The sequence below is a fragment of the Python bivittatus genome, unplaced genomic scaffold, assembly GCF_059951505.1.
Source record: "Python bivittatus isolate LINGU-HERP-01145 unplaced genomic scaffold, Pbiv_v1 ctg000970_np1212, whole genome shotgun sequence".
Taxonomy (NCBI): domain Eukaryota; kingdom Metazoa; phylum Chordata; class Lepidosauria; order Squamata; family Pythonidae; genus Python; species Python bivittatus.
The window spans coordinates 888,270-912,742 of record NW_028277121.1 but is presented as its reverse complement, the minus strand read 5'-3'; the positions used below and the strand labels follow the sequence as shown (position 1 = coordinate 912,742).

The 24,473-nt window shown below is 40.6% G+C and overlaps 1 protein-coding gene and 1 long non-coding RNA gene across 6 annotated transcripts in view; one reads left to right on the top strand and one right to left on the bottom strand.

Annotated features, from left to right (window-relative positions):
• LOC148213656 (uncharacterized) overlaps positions 1-24,473 on the top strand; it is a 30,368-nt gene that overhangs the window by 2,012 nt on the left and 3,883 nt on the right. The gene's annotated exons all lie outside the window — the stretch shown is intronic.
• N4BP2 (NEDD4 binding protein 2) overlaps positions 13,444-24,473 on the bottom strand; it is a 41,221-nt gene continuing 30,191 nt past the window's right edge. For 4 of the 5 annotated variants that reach the window (XM_088131212.1, XM_088131211.1, XM_088131213.1 and 1 more), the window contains exons 11-17: positions 23,957-24,186; positions 22,709-22,827; positions 21,388-21,523; positions 21,023-21,211; positions 18,117-18,285; positions 17,624-17,747; positions 13,444-16,035 (exon numbers count right to left, since the gene is read on the bottom strand). In XM_088131212.1, coding sequence (XP_087987338.1) covers positions 15,990-16,035; positions 17,624-17,747; positions 18,117-18,285; positions 21,023-21,211; positions 21,388-21,523; positions 22,709-22,827; positions 23,957-24,186 — 1,013 coding nt within the window. In that variant the 3' untranslated portion in view covers positions 13,444-15,989. Of the gene's footprint in view, positions 16,036-17,623; positions 17,748-18,116; positions 18,286-21,022; positions 21,212-21,387; positions 21,524-22,708; positions 22,828-23,956; positions 24,187-24,473 lie in introns of those variants that run through there. The other variant, XR_015794183.1, reaches the window with a different exon arrangement.

Below are 24,473 nucleotides of genomic sequence, written 5' to 3'. Positions count from 1 at the left end.
TCATTCCGTATGCGCACTGGCTGACAGTAACTCTTCACAGTCTCAGGATGTTTCTCCGTGATTAGGCAAAGTTTTCTGCGGCCACGTTTGATCATTTTACTGCATTCCTGCAAACAGGAATCCAGCACACAGTACACAATATTGTATTTGCTCTCCTCCTGGTGGCCGTTAAGATTTAGCAGAGATTGTGATAGATTTCAGCTTAGAAGAAGAAGAAGAACATAGACAAGGGCTGAAGATCAAGTAAGAAAAAGTTGATGGACTCTGTTAACCATTTAAACAAACTAATGTCATTGACAGAAGGCTGTGGGAAAGTGATATTTTGGTGCACCTAAGTAACATAACTGTCCTGGAATTTTATTCAATTAATTTTGCATTGCAGGCAGCAGAGAGAAACATCTGGTTTAAGTGAGCATCATTAACATTAAAAGTCAAGATAAAAATATTTGGTTTTTTTTAATCAAAACTGAAACATAATGACAGTTATTGAAACTAATAATTTGCCACCTGTGAAGCATCTGGAGAAGCAAGACAGCTGTTAATCCTCACTGAATGTCAGTTAGCAACCATTGAATGAAAACAAAGGGGTCTGCTACAAACTGTAGGACCCAGAGAGAAGCCTGTAGCTCATGCTCTCATCGCTGCAGGAAACAGAATGTTAGACCTTTACACGGATGGATGAATGTACCTAATTCTCATTAATTATACGGGTGAGACACAGTTGTATGTATGAGTAACAAACTGTAAGTGATATACAATATTCTGTGCTTCATGGAAAGATACAAGCTTCTCTGTATGCAGCACATAAGATGGGACAAGGTTTCTCCCCCCAGATGTTGATGAACTTCAAGCTTCTTTCACTATTTGCCATATTGGCAAGGACTGATGGAAATCCCCATTCAACAACAATCTGGGAGGACCACAAATTCTTTACTCCTGTGTAAATTATGGCTAAAATAGCTAAGCCTAAACATAATAAAATATAGCATTGGTGAGGCAATGATCATGATGATTAAAAATATTATGGTCTTGGAATTGACTTCCAAGACCATAATTATTGATCTGTCTAAAGTAGCTGGTTAGTAAAGTGATTTTAGCTGGTTTGATGTAGTGGTCGAGGCACCAGGCTAGAAACCAGGAGACTGTGAGTTCTAGTCCTACCTTAGGTACAAAGCCAGCTGGGTGACCTTGGGCCAGTCACTCTCTCTCAGCCCTAGGAAGGAGGCAGTGGCAACCACTTCTGAAATCTTGCCAAAAAAACTGCAGGGACTTGTTCAGGCAGTTGCCAGGAGTCAACAATGACTCAAAGGCAAGAAGAGGAGGAGGAGGAGGAGGAGGAGGAGGAGGTCTTAGACTGTGATGTGCTTAAGACTTTCCATGTCCAACTTTCCAAGTGGAGATAAGTGAGTTTTGTATAACTTGTTTTATTTTTTCTTCATTGAGGAGGACTAAAAGTGTAGCAGCAAGTAAATTGGGCTGGCTATGCACTTGAACAGAATTCATCAGTGGTATGAAAGAGAAGTAATTGTTAATTGTTTTTATGCTAGGGAGTGGAAGGAAATGTCTGCAGGCTAACTGCCAACTTTAAATATTATGTGTCTAAGTTAAGAATGAATATGGAATCATAATTGCATCATTTGTGTAGTTAAGATATGGTGCTTAAAATTGGATATGACAATGAATATCAAAACTGAGATGTCATCAGGAATTCTAGTAATACAAGTGTTGGACTAGGACTAAGTTACTTGAGTTTAAATCCCAATTTGGTAATGATCTAGTCAGCCTAGTTTATCTCACAGAGTGTGAAGGAAAGGGAAGGGAAAATGCACCCTTCTCAGAGTAGTTTGGAGGAAAGGTAGAATATCAGTGTAAGAAATCAGCCTTTCCATCTCTAGTGCCTTGCATTGGACTATAGCTTCCATGATCTCACCCAGTATGACCAAACCAAGTTATGGAAAATTACAATAAATTAATACAACGTGTGTTTTAAAATAATTGTTGCATAAGGTTTTCTCTGAATATTGTTGCCTTCAGAAGCAAGGTAGATAATGACCAAGGAGATAGTTTCTTAGTGTCAGCACTATGGTCACAGTACTACTTGTTTTAAGAATGTCATGATTATGGAATGCTTTCTGAGAAGATCTGAGTGGCAGTTTTTTTTGCATGTTAAGATTCAACTGGATTTGTTAATAGAATCATAGGGTTGGAAAGGACCTGGAAGATCCTGGTGGTCCAACCTCCTACCCAGTGCAGATACCCACATGCCATCCCAGCCAAATAGCTGTCCAGTATTTCTTGAAAATCTCCAGTGATGAAGCACCCACAGCTTCAGGAGGCAGGCTGTTTCACTGTTTAATAGGTCTCAAAAGTCAGGAGCTCCTTATTTCAAGTTTAGATCTCCCTCTGTAAAAGCTTCCATCCATCGATTCTTTCCTTACTCTTGGATGAATTCATGTTCATCAAAGATTTTAATTAGTATTTTATACTTGTATCTTAATTGGTCTTTATTCATTCGGAAACAATATATTTTTAATTGTGTTAGTGGGTTCTTCAGTATTATTTTTCATATATATTGTTATCTCTATTGTGAATGTTATTAAATGTTAACAAATGTGGTATATATTTTAAAAGAAATAGGTAATGAACAAATGAGACCCCCAATACAATACTACAGTATATTCTCTTGAAGTTCTGGGTTGCAGTCAGCAAGAAACAGCAGCCTAAGTTGTTATTTTATATTTCTAGTTCAACTTATCAAAAGCATAACTGTCTCCAGATTGTGGACTCCTTGGGGTTCTCTGAGCTTTGCAAACGTTTCATTACCCGGCTAGGTAACATCTTCAGTGCTAAAATGGGATGGGGTTTGCTCTCTATTTATGTGCCGTGGCCTGCCTTGCCAGTGCTGGTGGGGGTGGGGGTTTTCTTTTGCTCCTCTGGTAGTTCCTTGATTAGCATATGTTTGCTGCTTGATTGTGTGCCTGGTGGTAACCTTTGCTTATCTGGGTGATGATTGCTGGTGATCATCACTGGCAAGGCAGGCCACAGCACATAAATAGAGAGCAAACCCCAACCCATTTTAGCACTGAAGATGTTACCAAGCCGGGTAACGAAACCTTTGCAAGAAAACAACCAAGCCTAGAGAAGCCCAAGGACTCCACAGTTCAACCCTGAGCTACACATATTCACCTCTATTGGTGTCTCCAGATTGTAAGCAAGTAAAAGAAAAAAAAAACACAATACACAACCATAGCTTAGCAATAGCATACTATATAAAAATGTGTATAGACACACACAAATACAATTCCTACATTCTTCAGGCATTTAACCATTTTAAATCTAGAATGCCTGGGTGAAAAAAAAATCATAAAAAAGATGGGCACCAGCAAGTCTCTTGTAGATGGCATTCTCTTGACAAGTCAACAGAACCAAGAAGGGCCTCTCTTTTGTGGCCACCTCCTTAACTTGTTCAGTGAGGACATGTAGAGAAAGGCCTCTAAAGAGGACTCAAGGATCCAGATAAATACATATGGGAGGTGATATTCTGTTAGATACCCTGCCCCAAGATCATGTAATGCTTGAAAGTTTATTTGGACTGAATTTAGAAAGGGATTGGAAGCCATGCAACAGAGAAAGCAGTGGCATTCTTAATCATATTACACAATCAATAATATCTTAGATTCTTTGGGCCTGGTTCAAGTTCCTGAAATGTTTTCAAAACTAGCTTGCGAAGAATTGAAAGATGGTGAGGAATTAAACCTTACTAGGGTGAATCCTCATTACCATAATCCAACTGGAATATTTTGGAACATGAATAACAAACTTTATGCAATCCCTAATATATCATCTAAGCTACTACAAGGTACTTGAAAACACCCAGGCTTTTGTATCTCTAATGACAAAGTCCCCAAACTATGGAACTGATGTTTCAAAGAGAGTAGTACTCGTAGAATGCCACTCATCTAGGAAGGACAATGGAGAAGTGGTGAATTATTCATATATTTATGGTGCCAATCCACAAACTTGGATAATCCTCTCCAGTATTTTGTATAGATGTTAAGTAACATGGGACTTTAATTTAAACCCTGTGAAACAATGTGATGCAGTTGTCACAGAACAGAGCAATAATCTCCTAGCACCACCTTCTGGTAATGGCTCCCTAAACATGTACAGAATCAAGACGAAACATTGCCTGCCTAGAGGAATAGCATGGTCAATAGTGTCAGAAGCTGGTGAGAAGTCTAAAAGCACTGGAAGATATTCCCCTTTTCTTTCTATCTCTTTATCTCTGCGAAGATCCTTCCACATAGTGACTCATGCTTTTGCCATCCCAAAACTGGGCTATAGGAAGATTGCATGGATTCAGGAAATCAGCTTCATCTTAGAATGCCTGGAATTTGGCAGTAACTTCTCCCAGAAGACAAAAGGTAAAGAAGCATGGGTGCCTATGGGGAAGATCCCCATGACTATGGCATCACACAAATGCCACAACTTACGTACTTACATCAGACACCGGGATGTGAATTTCTAAGGGTGGCCTTGATACGATGATTTCATTGTGTACGTGCCATTTTGGTGTCATTGTGGTTTACTCTAGATGTCATTCTAAGGAGAATCTATATAGTGGGCTGAGTCTTAACCTATTTTATTTTTTATTCAGGGTGATGTGTGAATCTGCCACATACACTACAAGGTTGTTATGGCTTGGTTAAAAATCCTGGCTAAGCATAACCTTAAAGTCTATGACAATTAGACTAGAGCTATTTTTTTTATCTGAACAAAACTGAATTTGAAATACAGTGGTACCTCGGGTCACGAACGCTTCTGTTCACGGCCAGTTCAGGTCACGAACAGCTCCGTTCGCAAAATGTTGCCTCCGTTTGCGAACTCCGCATCGGGTGACGAACAGGATCCGTGGCCATTTTCCCTGCCGTGACACGTGGTCGTGGCTTCCTGTAGGGAGGGGGACTCTCCCCCCAAGCAATATCTGCCTCCCCACCCACCTTCCTGTCCTCCACGCCAGAAGTCGCGTCGAGCAAGGTTAGTGTTCTCTCTCTTCATAGTGTACTGTACTGTACTTTGTGTCATATTTTTGTGGTTAAAAAAACAACAACATATGGTTCAGAACGGATTAACCGTATTTACATTGAACCTTATGGGAAAATTTGATTCGGGTTGCGACCAATTCGGGTCGTGACCAGAGTCGGGGAACGAATTAAGTTCGTGACCCGAGGTACCACTGTGTTGTATGAGTAATTTTCCATGAACTATGATGTAAAAGATAGTTGTCATGATTTATACAGTGTCAGTTACTCATGAAAGCTGTGTGAGAAAGCTTTTACTAGCTGCCCCAGTGTCAAGCTTATAAGGAAGTTGCACAGTTTGGACAATCATTTTCCTGTCATCTTTCTGTGAAACATTATTGCTGAACCAGATAACTACTAACTGCACAATCAGTTCCCAAGAAACTAAGTCAATCTGCAGCTGACCCTCACAAATGCTCCTTGATACATTTTTGATCTCCCGGTCTTACCCCTTTTCTGCCACATGTAATCACCAATAACCCAAGAATATACTGCAGTGAAAATATGAAATTTGGGAGATCCGGCAGCAGGGGGCTTCTGGGAGGGGAATCTCTCTGATTTTCCATTCATAACTCCCAAGCCCCTCTCCCCAAAGCTAACACACACTACCAAAATGCGGTCATTTTGCTGGTGAATTTTGGCTGCATGATTTTGGGGTAAGTTTGGAGGATTTAAGGATGTTTTGAAAGGTAGATATGGAAGCCTCCCAGAGGTTTTCTAATCCTACTTTTAAAACCTCCAAAATGCCCAGGCGCTTCCTAGGGAGGTCATCACCCTTCCAGCAACATCACTGAGGCACTCCAGCTGATCAAGGACGCAAGTTAGATCCCCGGACCCTTGGAAAATTGCTGATGGGAGAGGCTGGAAAATGACATGGTTGTATCTAGCTTCAGCAGGATTGTATCTGGTAATATTACAGTTCAATTATTTTTTGACAAAATACATATTTTCCCAGGCCATGGCTCCTATTAGTAAAAGCAGATATGTAGAAATTGGATCAGAGCAAAGAGATACATCCATTGTTTTTCATGGGGGCAGAGGTTTCTGTGATGCCCAGTAGCAAAGTAAGCAAGTAATAGCTCTGCTACGTTGTTAAATGCCAGGAACAGTGTTCAGGAGTACAGTTGCCCCTGACTCAAGAGATTAGGCTGCTAATCCCTAAAAGGGGCTTTTGCAACCAATTACAACAAGAAAACTATTTGTGGAGTCCTTGGAGCTCTCTGAGCACGGTTATTTGCTTGCAGACATTTCATTACCCAACTAGGTAACATCATTGGTGCAAGTGGGTGTGGGGTTTACTCCCTGTAGCTTGCCCTGCCAGTTTGGGTAGGGATGTGGTTTTCTTCTTGGTAGTTCCTTGATTGGGGTATTGTTTTCTGCTTCATCATTTGCCTGGTGTTAATCCCCGTTTATCTGGGTGTTGGTTGCTGGAGAGGATGCAGTCTGGTCTTTTTGTTTCCTTCTTAGCTTTTTTATTGTCTTTTTTGAATGGTGTGTAAATGTGGTTTATCTCTATGTGCCTGTTGGTGGCTGATTTGGCTGAGTGCCATGCTTCCAGGAATTCCCTAGCATTTTTTTATTTGGCTTGGTTTAGGATGCTCACAGTTTCCCAGTTGAAACTATGGTTGAGTCTGTCCGTGTGTTGTGAGATTAAGGAGTTTTCATCGTGTCTTCTGGCTGCTAGTTGGTGCTCGTGGATGCGCTCTGCTAGTTTTTTGCCTGTCCGTCCTACGTAGTGGTTGTTACAGTCCTTACTCTGTATGTTGCAGATGATTCCTGTTTTTCCTTCTTGGGCTACTGGGTCTTTTGGTTTACTTAAGATGTTTTGGAGGGCTTTAGTTGGTTTGTGTGCTACGGAGATGCCATGTGGTTGTAATAGTCTGTTGGTTGTTTCTGAGACGTTTTTGATGTATGGCAGTGTGATCCTTTTCATAGCTTGTGTTGGTTGTGCTGTAGTGGGTTGAGTGGTCAGGCACTTTTTGATAAAGTTGCATGGGTGTCCATTTTGTTGGAAGATGTATAGGCAGTCTCTTTCCTTTTTCTGATGTTCCAGGTTGCTACAGTGTGTTTGTGCTCATCTGAATAATGTTCTTACACAGCTCCTCTTGTTGGAGGTAATGGAGCACTTGGTTGGTGTGGGCTGTTTTTCAATAGACTTGTGTTTCTAATTTGCCGTCATTTCCTCTGCTGATGAGGGATCCAGGAAGGGTAGTGTGTTGTTGTTTTCTTCTTCCTTTGTGAATTTTATTCCTTTGAAGATGTTGTTGATTGTCTCATGTGTCTTCTCTAGTTGTTCCTTTTTTATTATGACAAAGTTGGTGTCTACATGCTGGATCCATATTTTTGGTTGTACTGTTTGTGTGGGAGTGCTATAGTTTCTAGACACTGCATTATAGTCTCTGCTATGAGTCCCGAGAGTGGTGATCCCGTGGGTGTTCCTCTGATTTGTTGGTACACTCGTCCATCAAACTGGAAATAGGTGGTGAGGCAAAGGGTGACGAGATCCATGAGTCTGGGTGTTTCAGTCTTAGAGTATTTGGCTAGATCAGGGGTGTTGTGTAGTTCTGCTGCCATGGGTTTCACTAGTTCTGCATCTATGGACGTGAAGAGTGCTGTGACATCTAATGAAATAATAATTTCATCTTCTTCTATTTTTAGGTCTTTGATTTCAGAACATATTTGCCATAGATTTGTCTCATCTTCTGTTTTGTTTTACTAAATGGCTATTCTGTGGCGGCACATTGAGTGCAATCTATATGCAGTCCAGTACTATATATTGATGCATTATATTATAACCGAAAGAAGAATTTGAGAGATTGCATCAGATTGCATTTATAATTTCTGCTGATATCAAGTAGCACGTGACCATTCACAGGTATAGAGCTAAATTGTGGGAGAAATGCGAGATCACATAGATTGTTTTAAATTTCTGCAACTGTACAGCCATGCGCATTTTACCATTAAAAAGCTTGTGCAATCATGTACAGGTGTGCATCAAAAGCCTGATTTCTAAAATCTATGGCTGAACTGCACCCCGGTTGTCAAAGCAGCAGCAATTCCAAATGGAGGGGAAACAACTGATAACTTTAGCTGAACAGCTCCAGTGACTTTCCCACTGATCTGATTTACAATACCCAACAGTTAATGGAGACTTAAAATGTAAGGTACCGTGGGGATTGGGTGAGATTTTAAGGGAGGGGCTGAGAGCAGTTTGATTCCTACGCTTATAATTTGAAAAGGAAAAAAAATATGACTCACTGCTGAATTTTAGTGGCCCATGCGCGGAGTTCTGAGGGCTATAACGATGCTGCAGATCATGCACCTCTGACTTAAACCAGTATGATTTGAGAACTAAGCTCTTTTAGTAAAATTGATTTGAAAATGATAGGAAGAACTAGCATGTGACTCTGGGATGAAAAATATGTAATGTGCCATTTGAGGGAGGCAGCTATAAATTGGGACTGGATTTACAGGAGCTGGTCATGTAATGGTTAACCTATATACAAATGAGCTTCCTGAATTCAGGGGGGGGAAACCCGCCGGATAGAGCAGTCGGCCATCTCTAGTGAACTCACCATAAAGAATGCATTTGCACCGTAGAACACATCTCCAAAGCATTACATTTTCACAAATTGGTTTTTTGGAAAGTAGGTCCTTGGATATAAAAATCTGAGGAGGAATTAATTTTAAAAATTTGAGCCTTTCTAAATTCAAGAGAGAGCTATTCAGATTTGTATACATAATCCTTTCTTGCAGTTTTGATTAAAAAGGACAATTAGCCTAAAAGAAAAACCTTAGGAAAGTGAAAACCCACAAATACTACGGCAGGCATGACCAACGGGATGTTTGTGGGCAATCAGATTCCGTACCCCGCTTGAATTGAATTTGCATGATTGTGACTGTGATTATGTTAAGGGAAGACAGCCCAGTGCAAAGCAAACCGCCAGCAGCTGCTAGAGCCTTTATCTACACACCTGTCTGAATCCCATGTAAGCTTCATGGGCATTCGTAGAAAATAAAAACGGTGGGTGGCTGCAACCCAGGACTTCATTTAGAAGTGTGCTTTCTTGACATTAAAATTACAACGTTAAGTTGGGGTGAGCGAGAAAATTCCTGAAGGCAGGAACATCTGCAAGGGGTAACCAAAAGTCAAGGTGGCGATCACAATGCTGCAATTGCAGCTGTTTTTTGCCTACATTGCAAGTGTGTCGCACACACGAGACACACAAAGCAGAGGCGCTTTAATTGTACTGCTACGGCTGCCATCTTGACTTTTTTAACCATGCCCTGCAAACACCCCCACCTGAAGGGCTGAGGAGGGAGACAGGTTTGTTTTCTAGTCAATGGAAATTTTGTAACGGTTCACTTTCATTGCGGCAACCACGATGCAAATAAGCAGAACATGTTCCCAAAATGTTAGTGGCCTCCACTGTACTAAGGATTACACAAACTCTGCCGTAGCCTATTTTGAATACACCTGTTAGGAGAGAGACAGTTCAGAGCGGACGCGGCTCTTAAGCTTGAGATGGGTGTCCAGATGCTTCTCCCCGAGCCCAGAAGGGCAGATGAGGTGTCAGGAAGGTGACCGTTTTATTCAGAGTAACCGAAGACGTGTATTTCTGTCTTCAGTAAGGCCAGGCCGTGTCCCCAGCTGCACGTAGCCGCAGCCTACCCTTTTTGAACAAAAGCGAAGCCCCCCCTTTCCCTACAATGCGGCACTCATCTGATCCGACCCCCAGCCTAGAAGCATCGTCCTTGGCTGCACCGTTACGATGTTTTCCCTCTTCTTCCAACATCGGCCAGCAGCAGCCTCAAGGTGGGCAAGGTCTATTGTGGATCTGTTCTATCAGGTACAATGTCAGGTGTCCAGGAACATGTGGAAACCGACGTGCTTGTTTGGCTTTTTCCGATTCACGGGAGCAGGCTCTTTCCCCAGCAGTCCCTGGTCAGCATTCCCTGCCGTCATTCTGCTACCATCTCCTGGAAGAACCAGGCACAGCTGTCTGCAAATGTCACTAAAAATACTTGGCGTGTTTTGTTTGCCCAGAAAACTACATGGACTTGTCACCAGGGTTCCTGCTTGACTAGAAAAGGCCTCTATGACACTTTTCAAATTGGCACAAGAGTGCCCCCTCCCCCCCATGGATTTGCACAAGAGTGGTGGAGGGTGCCATTTTTCTCAGATTGATTTACTTCTGTATGAAAGTGCAGGAAACTCGTACCACCGGAAGGCGGGGGTCTGCCTAGCCTTGGTGATCCTAGAGGGAGCTTCTCTCTCAGAACAGATGCCCACTTTCACGCATCTTTCCAAGTTTCTTCAACGAGGTAACGGACGGCTGTCACCAGGTAAGGGTGAATTCATGTTGCTTTTGAACATAGTCTTGGAAGAGACACAAAGGCTGCAATTTCTGCTTCTTGTACTCTACATTCAGCTTGTGCTGTGGATTTTCTAGTTGGATTTGGTTCTAATGGATTTTCTGCCTTTATAGTTTTGTGCAAGGCTGCAAGTGAAATTATGGAAGTTTCTCAAGAAACCCTGCAAGTAACAAAGTTCCCTTTGTCATTACTGATTTAAACAAAAGGAAAAAAACACTGCTTCATTCAAGTTGGAATGGGTCAGCAGGCACTCACGTGGCAGTCTAAAAATGCTTGACCAAGCTCTGGGGTTAGATCCCCCTTTCCTGCAGCTATATCATGACTTCCCACCAGCTGGTGACTTGATGAAGAGGAAGGGCAGTAAAGGTGGAGGACTCAACCAATTGCATTGCTTGTCATGTGCTGCATGGGTGTGATCAGGATGGTCCCATTTTGGCAGCGACTCCCCTCACGTGCACTAGACCCAAGAATGGGATCAGTAACGCGGGCAGAAAATGCCACACTAACATAGTTTTCTGCGAATTCAAGGACAGACGGACAGCAGTTTCACTCGGTAGTGGGGAAAGTCTCTCGGACTAGAGACTTTGAGTGGGGAAAATCTCTAATGCTGCTGACTTTCAAGAATCAGCTCTCTGGGCAGCACACAAGGCCTTCAGTGATTTTTCCACTTACTGTACAAAACACTTTGGTGCTATATGCTCTGGGAATTCTGAGATCAGGGAATTAAACCTGAACCTATCTGTGCAATAGGTTTATCATGCTCCCCTACTCCCAGTTCCTAAAGCAGAAAAAGATGCAATCTCTGAGTTTTTTTGAAAAGCCTCCAGAAACTGAAAGGTACCAATCTCTCTCTGATTATTTGAATTTTTGAGGGACGGAGTGCTAGTTATTATTGAAGGAGACGACCTGCTCGTGCTCTATACAATTTGAACTTGCAAATGGCAGCTTCACATCTTGAATGCTCCCCACGAATGCAAAAGTAATCCATCTAGAGGCAAAAGCGTATTTTGCAGGCTATAAACTAGAACCGTTTGCTCAGGATCTGGCTCTGTATTTAGCTGGACGTATGCTTTAATTTCTGAACAATCAGCTTCTTTCCTTATGTATAGGAAGCATAATCCTCTGATGCAAATGTGAGTTTTGTTTCATTGAAAATTGGGAAATGAAAAATGTTTAAATAAGTGACATGTAATTTCTTCATTAAAGTATTTTATTCGAAATTCTTCATTAAAAAATTCCATGTCCTAACAACCAAACAGTATAAAAATGATAGGGAATTAGATGAGATCTGTACACTTAACAAAAAGAAAAGGAATTCAGTTATGTATGTCCCATAATATGACAGTGAGTGATGCAATACTGGATTTTCTTTCGTGCACTTTGAGGGTAAAATTATTTCCTGTTCAGTACTTGGAAGGTTTTCTTCTCTTGAAAGGAAAAGAATCAGTAATAATTTCATCACTCTGAACATTCACTTGTAGCATAGGTCCACATGAATAAATATTAGTATGTGATATAAGTAATCACATTTTATGTGATATAAGTAATCACACTAATAGCATTTCCAAAACTGGCAGTCATACCAAAAGCAGTTATGACTACACCAATTATTGAAGCCATGTCTGTGATCACCTATTCATATCAATCCATGTGACAAGTTGTAAGATGTATTCTGTACATTAATATTTAATGCTTTACTTTACATTGTCTTTATAGTATTCAGTATTTCAATGTAAATTCTCCTCAGTAAAGGCAAGTAACAAACATCTGTGAAATTTAACAGCACACATTTCATGCTAGTAATATTTAGTCACGATTATATCTGCTGAAAAGAATGTCTGGGAAGGCTTTATTTTCCATAGGCACTTCTCATAGAAACTACTGCCCTGAGAAATTCCCCCCCCCAATAATATAACCTATATTGCAAATCTTGCATCATAAGCAAAAACCCTACTTCATTCATATTTTTGAGGCTAATCTGAGATATGTTTGATAATAAAAATGGGTACAGAAAATTTTATCTTTTTCCTCAATGTAAGGTTAAATTAAGGTCTCACAATATTAATGCTTTTACTGGAGCTCAGTAAAATAATAATATAATTATGGAAGCGCTGGCAATGTATTTAAGAGTAGAATTCCCTTAATATCTTTTCAGATTTCAATTACTATAATATACATTTTTCTTAAGTTTTTTAATCGCAGAATTTTATTTGCGTAATAACCTTCTAAACCTTTTGCAGACAATTTGAACAATATAAAACATCTTGAGTAGCTCCTGTTGAAGAAGAAGGATTTGCACAAAGGCACATTAATGTTCCACACAGAATCTTAACATAAATGAAGTTAAATTCCACAATGTCCCAAAAGAAAATCTGCCATTCATTTTGCCATATTAAAAGCAACTCACTTAGAATCTTTCCCATATTTAGTTTTCCTATACAAATGTTACTTCTCTGTGTGTGTGATGTGTATGATCAACGTTATTCACGCTACAAGATGCAGTATTTCATTAGAAACACATAAGCCTTGACTAAAGAGGCATTGTTTCAACAATTACATTAATGAAGTAAGCAGATACCCGAATAATTGTTTTGTTCAACACACATGTACAAAAATTTACAAACATACGTCACATTTCTTAGTGAATTGGGGGTGGGCAACAGAATTATTTTAATCAATCAGACTTTTTTCCCCAGTTAACATTCTCTGGCCGACAGCCAATTATTGTGGTTTTCAAACCTAGAAAATAGTTGATCTGTAAAACTATTTGACCCTTGGCCTCCCTCCCCCAATAATCCCATGTATTTACAAACCAAGAGGCAACTGGAGCTTTCTTGTGATTGACAGTGGATGGAAAATGTTGTCATTGTCCTCTGCTACTCACTGTGATAAGAAAGGTCACAAAGGTCTTCTAAGATATATCCCTGGGAGGACAGAGCCCTGTCCCAGCTATAGTAACAGAAGCAAGCAAACTCCAACTAAGTAAAAAAAAAAAAAAAGTGTACAATAAAAATATAACTGTCTGAAAGGCTGAATTTTGTCAAATGGCCGTGGGTTGTGGAGAAAGGGAAACACCTCCTGATACCTGTGGAATAAGGTATTAATCATGGGGAGAAATCTGGGGTCAAACTGATGACCGCTGAGTCTGGTTGAAAAGCATGCCATTCTTCCTGACTAAAAGAGCCCCAGTTCTTAATCCCATCTGGGTCATAATGTGGTCCTAAGGAGTCCACCTTCCATAAAAGCAACTTGAGTGAAATAATTTGAAGCCACTCAAAAAGAAGACCTATCTGGGTCTTCAGTGCTAACTATGTCCCAACAAGGACTCTTCATCATTATCCTCAGAACTTCGCCACCTGGAAAAATAAGATCCCAGGTGGAAGGGCTACTCACACATTTCCCTTCCCTTTCTTCCCGGGGAGCCAACCCTGTCAGCAACGGCACTGAAGAGCGTACACGTGCCTTGCCTGCCCTGTCTCCTTGTAAAGGCTACGTTAAACAGCAAAACCACCTCCCCAAAGAACAGAACCTCCCAGCTTCACACTAAGGCAAGGCAGGATGGGAACGGGGTGAGGCTCCATCGTCAGAGTTATATCTCAGTTTTCTGCAGCTCTATCAGAGCAAGTGGGAAAAAACAAAATCTAATGGCAGGACACCCTTTACACCATTATATTAAAGTTACCTTGCCCCTACGGTCCTTGCACCAATGGGGGCAAGACAGACCCGTATGCATAATCATGCTTTTTGAAAAATTAGGACAATTGTAAACCAATCTATTTCAAATATGAGTTTGATGGGATAATACTGTTTGCAATAGTTTATTCCTTTCTTGCTCTTAGTTCCACATTTTACTGAAATGCAGTTTTAAGGATCTGAAAAATATCTGAAACTCATCATGCGGGCTTGCATAAAATCTGTATTTTTTTAAAAAAAAAGCTTAGTGAAAAGAGAAAACTATTTTAAAGAAAATTGCTCTATTTTGAAAGAAGGAACATATAATTGTACATTCAGTTTTCCTCAAGAAAATAATAAATTTAAAAATATTTCTGTATGTATTAATTTGTTTGGTAGAGAGGAACTGAATACCATAGCAGAAATTTAGTTCTGGCATCATCCTATGTTTTCCTGTTCAAAAATGTGTTTTAAAAATACCATTAATAGTCACATATTCCCTACAATGATTTCACCCATTTTTTAAAAAACACACTACATGTACATCAAGTCTAAGAAAAGATTTTAAAATCAGGTCCCAGTGATACCACCGAGACCTGCATAGATGCACTACAGTGTTTTGGCTTCCCAGATCCTAATTTGAACAAGACTGGTGTAAATTCATGGCAGAATGACAAGGAACAGTTCAGCTGATGCAGAATAATGGGAATAGCTGCCACAGAGGAATTCTTCTACTTGTGTCACACGTAACGATGTGTACGTGCCCAGAGCTGGTAATCTTTCATATGCTGTCATATAGCCTATGCTGGTGTTTTCTTTAATAGGACATGTATCGTTTTTATGGACTTAGAATGGAGAATATGGGGTTTCCATATATTTCTTTTTCAGAAGCGTTGGAAATAACCATTCCAGTCCAGAGGCTCACTCACACATCTAGCAGTCACAATGCAAAGGTGTATCTGAACATACACTTCCATATTCTTGGTTCAGTCCTTATTGCGCTTATGGGAGTTCCTAATATTGACAGACTCAGTCGACCCCCTGCTCATCTTGAGTTGTGTCTGAGTATCAATAGCTCACAGAGTAGTGAAATTAGAGTTGCAGTAACAGGGTCCTTTTAGAAGGCCACTGATTCTAGCAAATGACAGTTATAAAAATAAGCAGTAAAGATCAAATCTCTACGTGAATCGGCTACCCTTCTTTCACAACAAAATTTTACTGTCCCATCAGACAGTACTGTCAACTCTTCAATGTATTAGAGAAAAAATAGGAAGAAAAAAAAGCTGAAAAGCTGAGATACAGCTATTATATTTTTCTGCACTGAAAACAAATGTAGCTTAATTTTATTCTTCCTTTTGGAAGAGGGCAAAGGGTTCTTATGAAAAATACACAGGATGCAAATAATTGTTAGCTCTTATGACTTGAAACCGTGTAGAATCCTTCAAAGGATCTGATATAACCTCAGCCATAATTTCAAGAGTTATTTTAAAAGGTAATAGAGACCACTTTAAAAAGCACAGTATTCAAGGCATTTATGGATATTTGTTAAATCTGAAAAGGGCAGAATGTTTCAGATTGGAACCTTTGCTTCCCTTTGAAAATTTATTTCTTGTTCAGAAAATAGTTATCAGGTGCACTTCTTGATAAGCAGAAGGCTTATAAAAGTACTTTCCATTAAAACATACGTACACACACCATTTAGATTTGGTGGGGAAAACACATTGACAAAAACACCTGCTAAATGTTAAACCCTTTCCAATGAAACATCATTCTTGACAGTAACACATTTATCCCATTAAAATGTGAAGCCATTTCTACTTCACTAACATCAGCTTTTGCAATCTTCTTGGTGACACTCTTTTATTCCAGCAAGACTTTCAAATAGCCCGGCTTTATTTCTGTGAACCTGCAGATCAGGAAGAGATTTAACTTAAATATAATGTTATGAATAATGACTTAAGGCTGAATTCAAACAACTGTGGATAGAAGGAAAAAAGCCATTATTCTTTCTGCTTCAATTATGATGTTATAACAAGAAGCTCTTTAGCACTTCTCATGCTTCCATGAATATGAGAGGCTGTGCAGGAAGAACATAATCTTTGGGTTAAGTTTCATTTTTCTCACGAACACTATGAGATTCCCAACCTTTTTTGGGGGGGGGGTGACTGTGGCTACAGTTGGCATTTTTGAAAGTATCATAGGTGCAATGGTTGTTGTGCAGAGAAAGAGCAGATCGTGAAAAGGCTGCCATGAATATTGATAGTGTTATACCCATCTATATGTTTTCTTACAAAGAAAGAAGGAGAACATAAAAAAGAAAGAGGAAATAAAATATCAGCAGCTGTCTTCTTGCGGATTTCTCTTTCCTTTTGTGTGGGCAAAGGACTGTTTTTCTGAAATGAAGGGCACTCATTCTCCCTCAAAATTCTGTTACTTCCAGACGTCCCTCCAGCCACTTTTTAAAATTATTTGGGGGTCAGGGTTCAAGCTAGCTTCCTGCATCCAACTGAAATGAGAAACCATTTCAGCTTGTTAAGCATGGTTTGACAGGCACAGTGTCGTCAACAATCACTGATCTATTAAAACACACAACTTACGGTAGTTCAACTTTCATTACTTCTATGATCTCTTCATCTTCAGCAATTTTTAATAATCAAGCTGGCCCTTTTCTGAATGGAAAGTTTATTCCATACATGGACAAAAGTTTTGGAGTCCAGCTAGTTTTTGATGGTGGCTGGAATAACAATATGCAATTATAAAAAGCTAGGTTTCATTTTAAAAAATAGGTTGGAATCACATGAATCATTCAGCTTGCTCTGTGCTTTTATGGATGCTCTGAGGCTTTGTGCTTTCTGAACACTCACAAGGCAGTACATCACTTTGAAAAACAGGGATAACTTTCAAAAGCAGTCGGATGCAGTGGGATGGAGATCTATTGTACTACAAAGAAAAAATCCCCCTGGTTACGCACAAGCTTTTCTGCACCTGTCAAATTCTTCAATTACCATAAAATAAAGCAACTCTTCCTTCATGTAACAGAAAGAGAATTTTCAACATGGAAACAGAAACAACAACAAAAATTACAAAGTAGGATTTCCCCCCCACAGTCCTTGTGTATCTGCTGTCTTTCAGATTAATTCACAGACTTATTCTGTTAAATCTCTGCTCAAGATTTCACCTCTAACTCTTCCACCAGTTTCACAATATCATATTTTTAGGTTTATTTCCTCATGTTTCTCACATTTATCTTTCACAATCAAGTGAAAAGAATATTGGTATCAGACTAACTGACCAGTCACCACGTGAGCAATGGCACAACCGTTTCCTAAAAACTTGGTAAACAGAGGGCACATTGAAGACACAACAGCATGTGCAAGGAAGCAGCAGTATAGAGTCACCTAAACTATCAATTTAGTCTTTCTAGAAAACAAGCATCAGTTTTGAAGTGGTTAAAAGTAGACTGCAAATTGTCAGTTACAAGATGTTGAACTCACCTGAACTTGCGGCTGGTGAGGTATTTCATAACTGCTGGTTTGATACGAGCGACTCCTCCCTGGCTATGGTTTCCCCTTCCTGTGATCACGTAGAGATATGGCTTACCACCTGCTAGGCTGCGCTCTGTTTCACAAGAATGATAATGTTCTCTCTTCAGAGATTCAGCATTTTTAAAAATGAACACATTTAAGAGCTTTGAACATGGACATTTTGAAAATAGTCATGACTAATTCATACAAATGAAAATGCCGTAGTGGTAAACATCCTTCTAACCCAGTTTTGCCTGTTCGGATCAGAATCTGCTTCAGTTCAGCTATTCAATATCCTCCGAACAAAATGGCAAGATGTTTTAAAGGCAAAGCAAATACCTACCATTAACCCACTCCATAACGCAACTGTGCCGTAGCGATTATTCCAATAACGTTTAATATCTTTATTTTCATTTTTATGCTCCAGAAGGATTGATTTATGTACGTAGAAACATTACTTTACCTTTGGTTTTCTCCTGCAGGACTCTGCACAGATGACCCAAAGCTTCATCCACATGAAGACCGTGCAGGTCCAAAAGGTTGTCAGGCAGTTTTGAGGCATTTACTTTCTCAAAGATTTGCTGTGCTGCATCATGATTTGCTTCTTTCATCTTCTGCTCATGAAGCTGACCCTTTATTCAAACACACATCAGCAACTTAAATGCAATACTGGCTAAGCGGAGCAGCATTCCACCACTTGCAAAGAGCTGAAACCTCTCAGTGCCTCAGAACAATGAGCCGTCAGTTAGATCAAGGAGAGCCTGATCAGGAGGGTTTCAGGAAGAGGCAAATCAACATAACCGTATGAAGCAGGAATAGGAATAAGGAAGGTAGGAATGAAAAATAGAGGGAATTAAACATTATGTTATCCGGGACTGAACACAAAGAGCAACTGGTAGAGAATAACCACAGTCTGCCTTTATTCTGCGTAGTACAGAATTATGGTTTAAAAGCACTATCTAGAAAGTGCAAGGTAAGGATGCATTCCAAAAAAACCCAAAGAACAAAACCATGTCTTTGAAAAACTAAAGGGAGATTCGATACTGGTCTGTGACAATGGCATGGGAGATTCTCTCTCACACGGCAAGACATGCCCTGATGCTCGTCTATATCGTGTATCATAAAGGGATGGCACCCGGGGAAGATTCTCCTTCCCCGGCGAAAATCCCTGACAGTAGGGAAGACTAACAAGGCTACCTGCTCTAACAAGGAAGACCAGCACCACCAACACCTCCCATTTAAAACCAGTGAAAGTCTTCTTTAGTCAGAGGTGTATCAAATTAATAAATAAAAGAGTGTCTTGTTCCTGCATTCTCAAAACACATAAAAAAGTCGTTCACGTTAGAACCCTTTTAGTGTCAGCTTCGTGAGAGTAACATTTCAAAATTTACAAATCAGCATTTCTGTTTTTAAAACCACAATAATGAATAAATTAAAGAATGGGTTTCAAAAAGCAGATCTGTGACTCGACTTCTGCAGAGCCTACAAGCTCTGCGTACCAAAGCCTTCAAAAGATCTCCTGGGGAAGAAGAGCCTCCCACTTCTGCGATTCTCGCACTCTGAAGTCAGGACCCCTGGAGGGTCGCAAGCAGCTTAGAGGGCAGGTTAAAAAAAACTCTTCAAACCTGAGCAAGCTCTGCAGGCAAACCGGGAGGCGGTCAAAAATTGCTTGGATTTTGTTTCCTATTTTGGCCGGGAGCTCACCCACAGGCTAAATATGTCATCTGCAAGCCTGCTGCCCTCACAGCATCCCCTTTGCCACATCTCTGCGGGGAGGCCGGCACTTAATGCTGCTGCCAGTATTAAGAACAATGCACGTTACTTTTTAGGCAGCAAGTGGGAGTTCAGGACAGTGGCAGCAAGTATTACACCTCTTCTTGCATATCGATCTGAGCAACCTGGGTAAGACTGCATTTCTAATGCAACTGAATACAACTAGCCCTGTAGTAAAGTAGGGAGAGTTCACACATCAAGAAACGGTGCGTGGAGAATGAAGAGGAGCCCTTTCAGCCTGTGCAGAATGGCAGAAGCGGAGGTGCCTCAGTTTGGTGGTTGAGGCTGCTCTTCAGGGCATTCTGCTCTCCGCTCTGCTGGCCCTGCTGGCTGGCCTCTGCACAGTCTCTCGCCACCCCCTCCCTCTTGCTTCGGAGCTTGGGGAACCCAGCTCAGTGTTTGTGATGCCAGTGTGCATTTTATTTTCCTTGCCCATCTTGGTTCTGGCCTGCACCTCTTTTCACAAGCATCAACAATTAACGCTGAACTGACTAGAATCTTAGCTGCAGCGGAGTCAGCTTGGTTCTGGTTTTCCCCCCCTTTTCTCCCCCCAGTTCCTGCAGCGGCTGTAAAACAAGCAACTGGGAATACGGCTGATCCAGAGGCATCAGCAGAGCCCAGAATGGGGTGGGTGGCCATTGCATTGACTGTTGCTTGGATCAACAGCACCTGGATCAACAGGACCGTGAACTGCATGATCAACAAAGAAGAAAGAAAAAAAAATGAAGACAAAACACAGGAGCCAAGTTCTTTCAGTTACAGCTTCCACTGTATGCTCGATGCTGGGCATAAGCAAATTTCTTTCAAGGTTACGTGGTCTCTACATTGATTGGTTGACTGCTCAGCGAACCATTTAAACAACAACAAAAAAAAAGAGAAGTTGTCGGAGCTGGGAAGTCTGGCCTTCCTTGCGGCCAATAGAGGACTGGGATTGGAGAAGCGGCCAGGGACTAGGCAAACAAATTAGAGCCACAAGCTTTGCAACGTGGTGCACTTCATTTCATGTATGTCCCCCGTGCACATCAATGCATTCTACATAGTCAACATGTAGAATCTGAAAGTGGGATTATAAGGAAAACACCACTTGCAGATTGAGACACCTAAAGCGATCCTCAGACCGCCTCATTTGCAGGTGACAGCATGTGGACATGCCCTCTGGAAATGGTTAGTGGGCTGTCCTCATGCTGGGGCAAGGAGGTCGTGCGATTTTGCCCTGTGCAAGTCATTGGTAAGCTTGCCCCAGCAAAGGAGGAGTGAGTTTGATAGCAAGACTACAGTGGGCAGATCAGGTACTGAAAAATGAGAACCCTTGTGATATATAAATTAAAATTTATTTATTCAAAGTACTATACAGTATTTATTTGGTCCTCACCTCTAGTGCCACCATGAAATCATTCATTTTATTCAAGGGAGGAGGACTATAGCCATTTTAAAATAATTTTTGAGAGCCGCAGTATTACAAAAGTTGAGAAACTTTGTCATACTTCCTCACGTTTACATGCAATTTATGGCTTTCTAGAATGGATGCCTTTGTGGGTAGTTCCATGCCAACAATCTGGTGAAATGCTGCTTCGTGACTGCTTAAAATAAAGTTACCTGCTGTACATAAAACGCTGCTACTGGCTTCATCCCCATGCGGTATGCTTCTCCAGCTTTTCTCAGACACTCTTGCCTGCGCTGTTGGTGAAGAAAGGCCTCCGCCCTGAAGTCGTCATATCCTGGATATTCAAAGTCTTGGAATCCCTTCTCATTGAGAATATCGTCCAGTTCTTTGGACTTCCTAGCCTGTGATTGACAACAAAGCATTTAGACATGATTCAAAGCAAAGCTTATTTGCTTAGCTCAGGAACAGCCAAGAAGAAGCCATCCTGCGTAGTCCCATGGAAAGTGAGCTTCCCTTAGTATTTGTAAAGCTCTTTTCAGAAAATACGTTTGCGATGGTTGTGCAAAACAGCCTTTACCTTCTTCTCTTGGGTCTTTGAAGCGCTGCCAGGAGAAAGGGTGGCGCCCTGAGCAGGTTCTTTAGCTATAACTGTTTTTATGGGATCTGCCTCTAGAACGCTATTGAGAAACTGGACAGTTTGTTCCAAAGAATAACTAACAAATTAAAAAAAGCAAAAGGAATCATGTCAGACATATTATCAGAAAATAAAACCATAAAATCCAATTGTAACAAATACTGAAGAGGAAGAAGTAGGGGAACATCAGTCTTAATACTTGACTTTTAATTTCATTATTCATTCTTAGTTTATGAGTTTCACTCTAAATTGCCGGCAACAAACACCCAGCAAGATAGCAAACAATGACAAGTGTGAATACACTTGTCACTGGAAACATTTGAAGAATGTCTACAAAGCAGATATGCTTGGTTAGTTTAGCCTACCCAATATTATTTTCACCCTGGGAGGAAATACTTATTTTTGTATTATTTGTCCGAGATGTACAGTATCCTACACTTCAATCCAAAAGCATCCCAGGGCAGTTCAGAAAATCAATGCAAAACATTAATCGGCAAATCTAGTGGTAATTTAGTATTTTATACATGATTAAAAAGGAAGAAAAGAAGGCAACTTCAGATCTGGTGCCCAACAAGCCTAGACAGGGCAAGGGTTTCAGCTGGAGCACTGCAACCCAAGACCCAGCCATTACTGCTATTTGTGGAGTCCTTGAGTTTGCCCCACTCCACTCAAGCGCTGAAGATGTTACCCAGTTGGGTAATGAAATGTTTGCAAGAAAACAACCAAGCTCAGAGAACCCCAAGGACTCCACTGTTCAACCCTGAGCTACACATATTCGCTTCTCTTGTACTGCTATTGGTCTCAGGCTGTGCTTGGACTGGACCCTTTGGCACACAGGACAAAGCAGTTCTAGAGGCCCAAACCCAAAACTTCCTTTAGGCTACGGGGGACATGTCGGACACATTCTGAAAAAGTTCCACGCGAGGCGCTTAATTATTAAAAAGTCAAACCTAGCAAACATTATTCATGCATTTCATCTTTTCCACTAAAATCACATTACAAGTGACAATTCAGGGTCCACTTTTTGAGGGGTTCCAGGAGCCACCTCCAAGTTTTTTCAGGGGGAGACTAAGGCCCTGAAGCCTCAAACTGTACATATCTGCCCTAAAAGCTCAAGGTCCCAAGCCATTGAGGGTTTTAGGTATAGCACTAGTGCTCTGAAGCTTCAAAGTTTTACTATATCAATTTATAGTATTAACCAATTTTTCAGGCAGAATAGCTTTTATGTTACTGATGTTCATCATATTAAGAAAGAAAAGCTCACTTGTAATCCTTGAAGATATCCATCAAAAAGTTTGGGTTAATGGCTGGGAATAGCTCCAAAAGTTGTTTTTCCTTCAGTTTAGCAGCACAGTCTTTTCTAGCAATGAAAGGAAAAGGTTTCTAATTCCCGCCCCAAAAAAAGAAAAGAAAAAAAGAATTATATCCCTAGAAAAGTATTTCTATAAAGATACAATACAAATAATAAACCACAATTTTTTCATATTTTTGCATTACAGTTATTACCGTATATACTTGTGTGTAACCCCGTCTGTGGATAAGTTGACATGCATTTTACATGGTATTTTGGTTAAAAATTCAAGGGTTGGCTTATCTGCCGATGGGCTTATCTACAAGCACGTATGGGAAATATGGGTACTTTAAAAAAGTATTACCACAGATTCTGTCCAGATTCATTTTGGAGTGGGGTAATTATAAAAATAGACAGGGATTTGAAATAGCCTTCAGTCCCCATGCTTGAATATTACTGAAAATCAGCAAGGAGATCTCAAACATAGTGTGTGCAAGGAGACCTAAGAAGATCTGAGCTAGAAGAAATTAAACACCTTCAGATAACTTGATCCCTACAAAACTATATAACAGCAATTTGTAAAACTAGAGACTAGTAAAAGTAAGTATTTCAACCTAGTCCTATTCTGTTGAGCATACCAGAAACATGTATCTAAGTCTTACTTTCTATTATTCCATACTAGTTTGTTATGTTCTATGTATTTTCTCCTAATCCACAGAAAACTGTAGAGGACTGCAGCCTTAGCCATTGTGGTAATGACAACAGGGCCGTTCTTGTGGCCCCTGCACACCAGAGGCAAGGTTGATTGCCTTCCAACGCTACCCAGCCTCTGCCAAATCAGACACTGTCCCTGGAACATCCCGAGTCTTATTTTAGTCAGATTTCTGTTGGATCCAGAGTTTTGTTAGAATGAGGAAATGTGCACTGTGCTGTCATGATGCAAGCTCTGCTCCTAACATATGTGCGTGTGATTTCATGATGTGCATCCAGAAGGGGCAAGTTTGTAGCGTGATCCACGTTTCATCATCTGCATCCTCGGTAGATGCTTGTGCTTCTAGTGGGTACTCTTACGGAATGGGAAGGTGAGATCCATGGGCCATATTGAGAACCAGAGCAGGAGAACAACGCTCCAGTGCACTGGAAGACTGACAGCTGGTTTGCACAACACAGCTCAGGCTGAGAGAGACAGGAAATACACAGAAGTAGTAGCAACACTCATACCACAGTTAACTTTTCTTGCAAAGCTATTTCTTCACGCATTATCTCCCGAAGTGATACTTTCTGAGTCTGGACATTCCAATGATCCATGAAAGGAAAAACTTCAGAAGCTGCTGATTTTTCAGCCGGTACAGCTGTATGTCGCCTTTCATTCTCTTGCCTTTGACAGTCAGCATATTGAGAGAGCATGTCATCCAGTTTGCCTGGATGCAGCTGCTCAAATAGCATGGGACCTTTAGAAGAAACAACGGTTGAAGATGATGTGGCATTTTATTTTATTTTTTTAAAGAAGTACTTCAAGAAAATAAGAAAAGGAACATTAATGTAATCAATTAATGCAATATTTAAAGATCAACTGACATTATGAAATGAAGGATTAGAATCAGACCGTTGCCCCTTTGTAAAACTACAGGAAAATAAAATAAATTTATTGTATTAAATCCTGTAATACATCATGTCTATCAATTATATTTTAGTATTACTGGTGAATATTTCCATCGCTGTGGGTGAAAAACAACAT